The sequence below is a fragment of the Manihot esculenta genome, chromosome 10 (assembly GCF_001659605.2).
Source record: "Manihot esculenta cultivar AM560-2 chromosome 10, M.esculenta_v8, whole genome shotgun sequence".
Lineage (NCBI taxonomy): Eukaryota > Viridiplantae > Streptophyta > Magnoliopsida > Malpighiales > Euphorbiaceae > Manihot > Manihot esculenta.
The window spans coordinates 7,118,654-7,132,064 of NC_035170.2; the positions used below are offsets into that span (position 1 = coordinate 7,118,654).

The window sequence follows — 13,411 nt, forward strand, 5'->3', positions numbered from 1 at the left end:
TATCCTCGACGGAAAAATCCATCGCTGATAGTCTGTTATTTTGTAGTGTTTATAATCATTTGATTAAATATTTTATTTAAAATCATTTACAGAATTAGTTAAAGAGGATGTCATGAATGTATAAATTTACACGTAAATTTTTTATTTAATAATTATTAAGCTAATTTTATCATGAGCTAGGGAATATGTGGTGATGAGTAATTTACTTTGCTACCTAGGTAATTCACATTTACTAAGCTGCAAATTTTAATGTTTCGATTAAAATTATTTAAATAATTTTTGAATATTTTTATGTTTATTTTAAAATAATTAATTTAAATAATTTAAATTATGTATTATGAATTATGAAATATATAATTATTTAAGACATTTTCGATTACTACTTGTATAGTTCTAATATGAATTATAATGGCTCAATTTAAAGTATATCAAATAATTTTTAAATCATTATCCAATTAGCCGATATATTTAACCAAAGTTAATAGTAGTGAAATTATTAGGTGAAACTAAAAGGTTCTAAGTAGGACTTAAGGAGCAAAATTCCAGAGGAGATTGAGGCTGTGGAGAGCATCGTCTTTGTAAGGATTGACATTGCAGAAGAATTTTACCATGTTGAGTTAGAACAACACTCAAATTTTTTCATACATCATGTAATATAATCAGATGTAAGCAAAACATTAACTCAAAGCTCAAACAAAGACTAGTGTACTGCATGGATGTGAATGTACACTGATACAACCCATCAATTGAAGAGCTAAAGCTTTGAATGCAAACTCAAATGGTTAAAGCTAGCTTCTTCCAAATTCTTGATTGTCTCTGACAACATGCACTGCAGTCTGCTGCTTTGTCCTCGGTCCATAATGCCATAGCTTTTATGAAAACGCACGTGCAAAGCTCGCAGTGATGGTTTCGAGAGCAATAATTGCTGCATATGAGGTTTGTTGGAGTACTGAAAGGTCGCTTTGACCAGGGCATTCATGTGGCTATGGATTAAGACGTTGCAGATGGTGTCCATTTGTGAATTTATTTATCCTTTTGGTGATCCTCAATGCAATGAATTCATGATATTTACCATTTTGTTCTTAAGTTGAATGATTGATGATGATAAAAAAAAAAAAAAAAAAAAGAGACAGAAAGATGAGCAAGAGAGAGGGATATTAAAAAAAAAAATTCAAATAAGCCATTTTAGTTTTCGTTGTAGATTTTATATGAGGAAAGGTAAAAAAATATATATTTAATGTTTTTTTTTCCAAAATATATAATTTAATATATATTAAAATCATATACTGTGATATTATGTGATTCACATAAAATGAAAATTTAGAAGTCACTAACATTAAGAAGCAAGTATTCGATTCAAACTAAAAAAATAGACTGAATCGAATTAATTTAAAATTTTAGTTCGATTTTTTATTCATTTTGGTTTGATTCAGTTTTTAATTTTAAAAATTTCGATTATTTCAGTTTGATTCAATTTTGATAAGAAAAAAATTAAAAAAATCAAATCGAACTGATTAGTGATAATAGTATATTCTTTTCAATAATATAGTGAGATTAAATCGTATTATATTTCAATTAAATTTTAAAATATTAAAAATAAAGAGTAAAAAAATAAAAAATTTATTAAAAATTCTAATTGATCAAATCGAACCGAATTGAATTAAATCAGACCAGTTCAATTTGATTCAATTTCTAATCAAAATCGGTTCGGTTTGATTTTTATAAATACTAAAATTTCAATTTTAAATTTATTCAATTCAATTCAATTTTAAATTAAACCGACCGACCATTAACCCCTAACTAACACACGAATTATATCATAAAGATGTTATTTTAATACAAATTAAATCATAAATTTTAAAATATAAATGAATGAAACCACATAAATTTTTTATTATCTTAAAAATATTAAAAAATATTAATTATTAATTATATTTTATTTATCATATCCATATTTTTCTGAATCGAAAATTTTATTATTTATTAATGCACTAATACCATAATATATAATTTTGACCATAATATATAATTTTGACTATAAATCTGAAAATGAATAAAATTTGTACTTTCCTCTTAAATTAATTCAATTTTTTTTTCAAGTAAATCTAAATATTTTATGTAATTTTTATACACCTTCACACAATTTTAAAATCTGTTTTATTTGTATTATTCAAAATTAATTTCAGTTAATAAAATTACTAAACTTAATTTTATTTTAGAAGAAGTAGCTCTAAATATTATATCAAATTTGCATATTACCAACCCCTTTATCCATTTTATAGTTTTTTTTATATTTAATTAATTAGTAATTATTTATTAATAAAATTATTTTATTTATAATAAATTATGTGATATATTTGTTATTTAATTTAATTATTTGAATTCGAATTGAAATTTTGTAAAAAAGTTTTCATTATATTTATATTTATTGAATTTCTATTTAATATAATTAAATTTATTAATATATTTAACATTAATAAAAATAAAAATAAATATTTAAATTACATAAAAAATAAATTATATATTTAAATAAAAAATAAATTATTTAAAAAATTATACTAGCTAAAAGTTTAGGGGGTTAACTATTAATCTGTTTGTTAGGAATTTTTTTTAAATATATTATTAAATAATGGAAGATAATTAACTAGATAGTAGTAAAATTAATTATAAAAATATAAAGCTTAACTAATTTTAAGATAAGTAATTAAATATTTGATAAAATTAATAAAAATTTCCGTTACTGATAGCTGAATTTTATAAATAATGCTAAAGTTTTATAAATATTTATGAATTTCGAAAACGACACCGTAATATGGTGCTAAAGCTCACGGTAAACATAATGAAAATTAAATTGATTTATATCTAAAATTTTTAATTTTATTAATTCAGAAATGATAACTTAATATTAAATATTACCATTTAATTTTGACAAAATTCTGAAATTTTATACTATTAGCAAGTTTTAATTCAAAAATACTTTCTTTATGTATAAATCTAAGATCATGTTTGGATGTATTTTTTCATATTAGGTGGAAAATTATTAGATATAGTTAGTGAAAAAGGAAAATAATTCCACATGAGAAATTTTTGGTATTTATAAGCCTTACATAACCAAACCAATTGAATTTGACAGATAGAAAAATTTGAAGGGAACTATAAATTATTTTATTTAAATTAAACTTAATATAATTAAATATTTCAAGTCAAAAATGTATTTGGATTGTTCTAAGAATTAAAAATATTTGTATTTTAATTTATTTACTGAATTTCAGACATAACTGTTCAAGAGATGCAATTATTGCCTTCAATCTTAAAATAAGGCTATAAGTTAGAGTAAGCAATTCAGACTAAAAATCGAATCAAATTAAAGTTAAAATTAAAATTTTAGTGAAAATTAAATTAAATCGATTTTAAAAAAAAATTAATTTGAATTGAATTAATTTGATTTAATTCGATTCGATTTTATCGGTTGAATTTTTTAATAATTTTTTATTTTTACACCTTATTTTTAGTATATCTAAAATTTAATCGAAATATTTTAAATTTTAGTTATGATATAATCTCTTTATATTCTTAAAAAATAATAGATTAATAGATTTGGTTTGGTTTTTTTATTTTTTAATTAAAATTAAATCAAAACAAAATAATTAAAATTTTTTAAAATAAAAATCACACTGAATTTTCGAATTAATTTAATTTAATTTTTTGTATTTGAACAGAATACTATTCATCCTATCTATAAATACTTAAAATTAAAATTGTTTTATTTAATATTTAAAAAATAGTTTCTTTCTATTTTTTTAAACATCTACAAAAATTACTATATTATGTTTTTGGGGAATTCTACGTTTGTTGTAGCTTTGTGATCTCAAAAAGAAATTTGCCATTTCCAACCCAATAGTAAAGTATTAGAGATATAAATCTTTAAAGGACAATAATCTCATGTTCAAAATGAATAGATTCAAAGGCCAGGTTAGTTGATCTATTTTAAATTTGGACTAATTTTATAGGGTTTTTTACCAAAAAAAAATTATTGCCCTCCGTATATTTCCTTATATTTTCAATAAAACCTTCTCATAAAATTATTTCTAATAATTTATTCAATGATGTTAGTGGATTCTATTTAAATCCTTTTCTATTTAGGTTAATATTTCTTGTAGAGATTATTACCTTAGCAATAGAATCCCTATCTATAATAAACTAAAATTATTATTTTTCTCTAATTTTTTGATATGATCAATATATATTAAAATAATTATAAAGTAGCAACCATAAAAAAATATCATTATTTAACAAATAGCGACCAAAATAAAATGTTAGTGTTTAGCGCGTCGCTAAATAAATAGCGATTTACGATTTATTTAGCAACTAAATAACATTTGATCACTAATCAGATATCAAAACAGATTTACTGATAAATTATGATCGCTAATTTAATCGCAAATTAATTAATTATTATTAGTTGATTATTAGAGGATCGCTGTACAGAAACTAAATATATTCCTCTTATATTTAAGTGGATGATGTCACAACTTGATCGCTTTATGGTGTTAATTGATAATTAAATAGAAACTAATATTTGTGGCTGCTGCTTGAAGTCTAATTAGCCGTTGGTTGAAAGAGAATTAATCTACTCTAAATCTATTTGTCTTTTTTTTTTTATCTAATATATCCATAAATTTATTATAATAACAATATGTAAATATATATTTCAATTCACAATTTTACAATTTAAAATACCAAAAAATAAAGGGTAGTTACAGTTCAACTCAAATTGCCATACCCTGTTACAAGTGCCAAATTATATCCAATACATGCCAATGAAACTCCTTAATCTTGAGCTTTACATCTTTCAAATAGATTATAAAATTCCATTCAGAGATGCACTTACCCCTCGCTGGATTTGACCTACAGTAGATGCTCTTCTAGAGAAACTGCACTCTGCTATTTCATTGCACTCAATATTTTACCAGCATGTGCACGTAGATCATGAAGGAAGCTTCAATTATTGAAATAACAACCAATGTATACAAGTCCTATATAGGCCATGCAAGCTGAAACTTAACCACTGTAGCACTGGATAAACAGTAATGTTACAAATACACATAGAAAGCAATCTGGCAATCACAATATTTGGTCCCAGGACTGCTAATCCTGTCAATCAAATAAACTGTTCAGCAATGCATTAATCAACATGAAATTGGTGCAAATTCTTCTCAAAACCAAAAGGTGTCAAAATTTTTCCAAACTATTGTTTATCAAAAAGGGCTAGTCTGCTGTGATGTCACTATCTATTTTGTGTACAAAACTTTAATGACTACGAATATCAGTTCATCCAACCTATATCATCCTTTCAACCTTTGCCACACACCAAACAGAAATTAGATGACAGATTGTAAATCGAATCCATCATATTGAAATTGAATATAGATGATAATTAACTCAAAAAATTGAGGTTGCAAGTCCAAGACTTGTACCAACCAGTGGTCCCCTCCAACAATTTTTTAGTGTTAGTCAGCAATTAAATCCATGCTTGGTAACAACATATCATTAATGTGCCAGACGAATAAGACAACAACAAAACTCTTACACATTATGACATGGTCTTCAAACTAGCATCTATAACCAAAATTGATGGCATAATTGTACAAAACTTCCTTTGCCTGATTGACCACTTCTCTAACCAAGGAATTGGAATTATCGTGGCACATTCAACAGTCAACATCCTATTGCAATCATAGAGATTGAACGTCGGCACTTGAATGGGAATAGAAAACTCTAATTAAAAATTAATAAAAAAAATTTTTTAAAAATTTATGAATGAGAAAAAATGCACTTGGGAAAAGGGAATTGACTTTACACAACATGGTCAATAGGATCCAAATTCTTTTTTTTTAATCAAATATTCATATTTTCATATATTAAACTTCGTAAAGTAGACAAGAGAACAATTCAAAAATTCATGCAAAGCTAAATGTATAAAAGTTCTCTTTTTCCTGCTTGATGGAGTAAAGAAAAGGATTGAAAGGAGCCAAGCACCATAACCATGCACATATAAGAGAAGCACTAAAACGAAAATCTAGCAAAAAAGAAAAATGAACAAGAACTCCACTAAGAATCACAATGAAATTCACTTATGAATAAAATAATAAAATAATAAAATTAGAAAAGAATAAAAGCAAGGAAAAGAATCCAGGGAACTCCTAAATTTAACCTAATAAAAACTCCTAAAATTAAACCCAATAAATAAATGAGGTACAATCATTTTGCATAGCATATTACACCAAAATGGCTAAAAAAAGGCTTAATTTCCGTAGTGATAATTGTGTATAGTACTAGTGTGTATAAAATTGATAGCACATTGCATACACACAAAAAGAAATATGCACAAATTCAAGAGCAATTGATCTTAGGATGTATCAAGAGGATCCAATTTACAAGGGCTTTCCATAGTATTTTTCCCTCTCAATTTGCTGTAATTCCAACTTAGACACTCAATTGCACAAGAGTTTGAGAATCAGATATCTACAAGAAACTTCTAAAGCCAATAAGAAATTGACATTGCCAACCAAGTTCTAGAAACAATAGCAGAACTAGAGAGCATCAAAGCAAGTAGTGCAAAAACCAGCAACCAATGGCATTGACATATAATATTCTCATATCAACAAAAATCAGGAAGAGTAAATAGATACGAATCTCCATAACACAGTATCTACACATATAATTTGACAATTTTCAACAATAGAATTTGAGATGACTAATTGTCATGAAAAAAGGCAGCAATTACATGCTCACCTACATCAGAACAACCAAAGGAGACAAAAAAAAAATCGTTTAAAATCAAAACCCACTAAACCGATTTTATACCCATACGCCTTGGATAATCTAGAATAGGGGATGTCGATTGCAAAGAGGGATTGAAACTCGAAAAGCATTGTTCCGTTTTGAAGTCGCGAGAAAGAATACCAAAATCTGTCTGACCGCCGGTGTGAGTCGCGAGAATGAGGAGCCGATGGTGACCTGAGGAAAAAAAAGGTCGTTCTGGAAGACAGTGTGGACCATAAATTGCTAAACTTGTTCTGGTGGCATGGTGCGTCGGAGGATGGCGGTTGAGACAACAAGGGCGGCGCTGGAATCTGAAATTTGTACTTGGAATCGATCAAGAAGCAGCCAAGACCAGGGACGCAGCGACGACGTTGACAACGTGAATAGAAGAGGGACGACCGGTGGTAGGTGGGAGGCCCGCAGCTGTACCAGAGGGAGCGGCGAAGAGGCGGAGAGGCGGAGAGGCGGAAGGGAAGGATGGAAGGGAATAGGCGGCTGTATGAGAGTTAGAGAAACATAACTCGGTAGGTTTTGAAAGGGATTTAAGGATTTTTTAAGGATTTGGTTATTTAGTTTTGTTTTTTTATTTTAATTTATATATATATATTTTTGAAATGATTTTAATTTATATTTTTTATAGTTTATTATTTAAAATATCTTACATAATATGTATTAATTATATCATATATAAAATATATATTCATATTGTTGTATAAAAATGTATATTAATTTATAATAATAAGAGTATTTTAACCAATTTTTGCAGCGTGAGCTAGACTAGCCAAACGATTTGTAATCCTATTTACCTCTCAGTTAATTTTTTTTATTAATAAATTCAAAAATAAATTTAAATATAGACATATAAAAATCATAATAAATTCAAATCCAAATACAAATAAATAAAACTAACATTAAAATTAATTTTATTGCTATTTATCAATCCTATGGTGATCAAATATTGACAACTAAATAATTTTTTTGATAAAAGTCTAATTCTAATTATATCGATGTAGGATGGCCACCGATTGATCGCTATTTAGTAACCAAATGCATATGGTTATTATTTTGATCGTAATATTACTTTTTTTGTAAGTACTTAGTGACCATATATTGATCACTAATTAGTTGCAAAATAGTTACAGATTAGTCGCTAAACTGTTCATAATTAATTTAGCACCACACATTGGTTGCCAAAATAGCAGTAGATTATTCGCTAAATCGGTCGTTAAATCTAGCACCATAATCTCACCATGAAAATATAGTAAATGGATCGCTAAATTAGTCATCGGTATTTTGCGCCACCTATTTCCATCATACTTGGCAATAATTTAGAATTTAATTGCTATTTATCGACTAAATAATAATAATAAATTGATCGTTGAATAAATTTTTAGATATAAGTCTCCTTCTATTCATATCGTTGCAGAATGATTGCTAGTTGATCACTTTGATAACTAAAATTGATTGCTATTTCACTTTTGTTTTTCATAGCAGGAGTTACATTTATTGTTTTGCAACTAACAATGTGTGGAACAATTCTTGATGATGTAACTTTAACCAAATAGAGACTTAATGCAAGAACTTTCATTTTAATTCACTATGAATTTTGATATGAAATCCTAAAATCACACGTACCCTGAAATTGACACATATAACTTTAATAAGAATAAAGCTTTAAATAAACTACTGAGATCTCTTTACATCACCTCTTTTGAATAATTGTGAAAAAAAATGAGGATAATTAAGTGATAATGATCAAGCTAAAAGAAGGAGAGTTGCTTGATAAGTTAATTGTTATTGGAGTAACACAAAGCAAAGTAAACTTTGTTTGCATTAAAAAGGAATTAAAATAACAATATGATCTTCATAATCAAAGCTAGGGTCATCCATCCCTCTTAGAGTACATATTTATAGTCTAATATAAGTCTAATCCTAGTAGAAAAAGCAAAACAAATCAAATCAAATGCTACAAGTATAGAGAAAATCTATTTAACTAGGACAACTATTCATAACAAGTATATGCACAAGGAAATCCTACAAGTATAAGTTAAAAAAAAAAAAAAACTATCAAAACTTATTCTACCATTATATAAAGAACAAATATTACATGATTTTAGACCTAAAAATTTGAAGCTCAAACCATGCCCAACAAAAATACAAAAATTTCAAAATGAAACATGACCTGATTGAAATGAACCTGTGTAATGGCTTGCTAGGCTATGTTATGGCTTGCTGGGTGCTTGTCTCTCTTTCAGAGTGTTCTGCATCTAGAATAAAGCATAAGGTACTCTTCAAATACGAGAGGCAGATCCATAGAAACCCATGAAACCCATATTCTTTATTGTTCTCTTCATTTTAAAGTGTTTTGTTGGTATTGTGCTAAAAACATTCTTCCTTTTGTTCTTCCTAGTTTTCTGAAACGATATCCATCTCTTTGAGTTGAACATAACTTTATCTCTCATATTATGAAGCTCCTCAACTTGTAAACTTGAATAATGCAATGGATCATCGTATAATCTTAGTTGAGAAATAGTAAAGTTAGCTTTTCAATTTATTCTTGGTCCATTTGTTCTTTCCAAGCTTTTTAAATGATGTAAAAAAATCAAACTTAACAAAAATTTGATCAAATGATACTAACGTTAGTCACGAGCTCATGTGACGATAAACAATAATGAGTTTATAACTAGTTACCATCAAATGTTGATAAATAACAACACTAAAAAAATGATTTAAAAGTTGATTCATTATGCAAATCACAAATTTGATTCATTATGCGAATCACAAACTAATTCCCTTTAGAACACGTGGAAAGTAGTTTTAGAATGTGTTTTTCGGCTTGATTTCATTACTTCAACTTTTGTTATTACTGCAACTATTATGTATGGATCAAATCATATTTTCAGGAATACATGAATCAATCATTACTCACAAATTTTTTTCCTATTCTCTCACCTTCCCTCCTCTCCTCTGTAATACCCGGCGAGATCAGGCATCGGACTTCCTACCGTCCGGTGGAAGTCGAGGATGTCAGAGGTTTCTAGAAGGGTAAGAGAAAGGTATTCTACCATGTCTTTAAGTATGTCAAAGGTTTAGAGTGGAATAGGATCGAGTTTTGAAGAGAAAAGACTATGGGGACAATTGCCATGTTCGGCCGCCGAAGGTAATGTTCGGCCGCCGAAAGTGCTTTCGATTCGGCTTCCGAAGTTCACGTTCGGCCCCCGAACGTTGCATGGTTTTGCATGTAGGTTTGGCTGCCGAAGGTGAGTCGGCCAGCTGATACGGATCCAATAGGACAAATTTCTAACAATGGTGTGGAGCAAACTTATATCATTCCAATGGATCCAAGAGTAGTTCAAAATCATATTCATATAATCCATATATATTTGGGGCGTACTTTAACTCATATGGGACAGATTTGGTGCAACACTTGCAATCATAGGCTGAGGGAGTCTAATCAAACCTATGGGCTAAAACTACATAAAGGAAAGCCTAAAGTAAAGATCAAGCAAGGCTTTTGTGAAGATTCAACTTTGTTATGATGGGCTTGCTAGTTTTATTATTTAAACACTTGTTTTATTTTAGTTTTGTTTGGGCTTGTATTCTGGGCATATTTTATCTTTTAAGTTTTAGAGTGTTGGGCCATGTTGTGGGCTTATATTTTAATACTTATGTGTTATTTTAGTGTGTGATTGGACTTGAGTCTTATGTGTTTAAGTCAGACCCAAGAAGAGTGTCTTAGGGTTTTATTTGTTTTTCTCCTTACTATATAAGGATAAGAAACAATTGTAAGAGGCAGCTTTGAATCAAATATTTCAGAATTCTTCTCATGCCTTTGGCGTGTATTGCTTTGAGTGAGAGTGAGGATTTGCTTTCATCAATTGCACCAGGAATCTTGGCTTACTTATCAACTATTCGTTGTGGCGTTTGTCAGATTCTCATCTAAATCCTTCGATCATTGGTGTTTCAGCTTTCCTAAGTTTGGGGTGCCATAGGAGGTGGGTTTATCAAATCTTTGGATTCCATATCTACTTATGCGTGTGGGTTTGAGGCTTGTGCCATAGGGTTCCGCGTCAGTTGGTATCAGAGCCAAAGTGAGGTAAATTCTTATTTATCTCAGGATCTAGAGTTTTTTTTTTTGAGTTTTCCTTTTCTTCGTTATTGATTTCGGTGAAAGCTTGTGTGTCCATGGCTGCACCATCTTGATTATTAGTCATAAAAAATAAAAAAATCGAAATAAAAAACAAACGAAAATCAAAAACAAAAACAAAAAGAAAAGAATTGTCTTTGCTATAGTTATCTTGATCTGGCCGAAATTGTGATATCCTTTGTAACAGTCCGGAAATCGGTACCCCTCTGTAACGGCCCGAACCGCCACCGGCGCTAGGATCCAGATCGGCTTAAGGCCGCCGGGACCCGTAGCAAGCCAAACATACCTCCTATCACCTGGTCAAATCCCATACATGAACAAAACTTTAACATAAAAACTGTAACATCTGATGTGCAAACCGAGCCTGACCTGTATGCGACATAACTGAAAACATAAAAGGATCCCCTACTAGAGCCCTCAAAACTCTATCTGGGTCAACATAACATACATCAAGCTGGGATACATCCAAAGAACTAGAACCTAACCTGTGCATGCATCAAACCACAAACCTAAGACCTCTACTAGGGTCCTCATCCATAACATAACGTGGTAAACAACACATGCCACAAGATTAGTTCAACACAACTCAACATCTAAAACATTACATACATCATGTATTGAACAGGGACTAACCAAGTCTCAGGGCCAAGCACAGTACTAATCCATAAACATAACTCTACTGTACTTGCATTACATTCTCTTACAAATCATTATCTCAATTATAATACATGTTCACACTAAAAGTGCTAATCTAAAACTATTACAAAAGCTTAACCTCTGCTCTTGAGACTTCCCGATCAGCCTCAAACTTGCAACACTGGGGTTAGGGGAGAGGGGTGAGCTAAAAAGCCCAGTGAGTAGAAACAAAGAAAACAATTCATTAATTACATGCTCTCATGAAATGCGTCAGAACACAAAGAAATCACATAACCTGGTCCGTCTCGGGGCTCATGCAGATAAATATTCCCCACGGATTGTTTTTGAGAGTTCCTTTTTGCTAGCATCCTTTACTCTCAAGGATCGGACATGACCTCAAAATTCCCTCTGTCGGTGCCCGGCTCCCCCAAAGGAGCTCACACAGGACTTTCACATACATGACAGGGTACCTAGTCCACAGAGAGCGCACAGGGACTTTCCTATATGTACTTGTCCGGCTCTCAAAGGACTTACCCAAGACTCAATGACAGAAATGGGCTATTGAAGTCGCCTTGGTCCAAACCTCCTGAATCAACATCAAATAATGCAATGCGCCATATTCGTGAACTAGTGCAATCAACCCTATTACATATAAACATGATGCATGAACATGCTTTAGGAATTTGATTTTGTATATAAAAGATTAAGTTTAGTTCTACTCACCTCTGGCAGACGCTGAACTGACTCTGCAACTGCTAACGCTGATGGCCTCCTCGATCCCTCGGGTCCGATCCTACACAGGTGGACTCGAATGAGGTGCCAACACACTCTAAACAACTCATAAACAACTCCCCAAAAACCCTCTAAAACATCACTTAAACATGCATAGAAAACAACCTTGAAAAGGCTGGACAGGGCACTTTCGGCGGCACCTTCGGCGGCCGAACCCTCCCCCCAGAGACGAAACTCGGGCACTTTCGGCGGCACCTTCGGCGGCCGAAAGTCCTACTCCAGAGACGAAAGTCAGGCACTTTCGGCGGCCGAACCTTTCCTTCGCCGGCCGAAAGTCTGCTTTCAAGCCAAAACTCAACTTTCGGGGGCAAGGTTAGGCGGCCAATCCATGCGTCCAAAGACAGGTTCGGCGGCCGAAACCACCTTCGGCGGCCGAACCTGAGTTCTTCCCAGAAGGGCAGAACTCAGCTTCTCATGCATTCAAGCCTCCTAAACCTTCCAACACCCCAAAACAACACCCAACCTTACCAAAACATGCATAAACCCTTAACCATGCACAAAGGAGCTTAACAACTAGATTAAACTCCAAAAACAACATCAAAACATACATAGATAGCTTATGACCCACATAGGCCAAAACCATCAAAACAACCCATAATCTCACATACTCTCTCCCCATCATGCATACTCACTCCCACAAGTATAAACTAGCTTAAAACTTCTTCATAACATCACATAAACATACATTGGGCATAAAACCCACATAACTCCTAACATGCATATCTACCCATACTCAACCATTAAAACTTCATAGAACCTCATTAAAACACAAGGAAAGCAAGGATCTACACTTACCTCTTGAAGATCGAGGGCTGGTGCGACCCAAAGCTTGAGGTGTGGAGAATCCAAGCTCCAAAAGCTCCAAGCTCTCCAAACCTTGATCCAAGCTTTAAAACTCTTCAAAATAACCATAAAACTCATGAAAACATGAAGGAGATGAAGAAAAAGATGAAAACGGCCAAGAGAGGACAAAAACTCACCTGAGCTCGAGAATGGGGAGAAAACTCGCCC

At 31.0% G+C, this 13,411-nt stretch overlaps 1 protein-coding gene across 1 annotated transcript in view; it reads right to left on the reverse strand.

The window, feature by feature from the left end:
• Positions 1 to 8,450: 8,450 nt before the first annotated feature.
• LOC122724805 (DNA-binding protein HEXBP-like) overlaps positions 8,451 to 13,411 on the reverse strand; it is a 45,473-nt gene continuing 40,512 nt past the window's right edge. The window contains exon 2 of the mRNA XM_043960658.1: positions 8,451 to 8,461. Coding sequence (XP_043816593.1) covers positions 8,451 to 8,461 — 11 coding nt within the window. The remainder of the gene's footprint in view (positions 8,462 to 13,411) is intronic.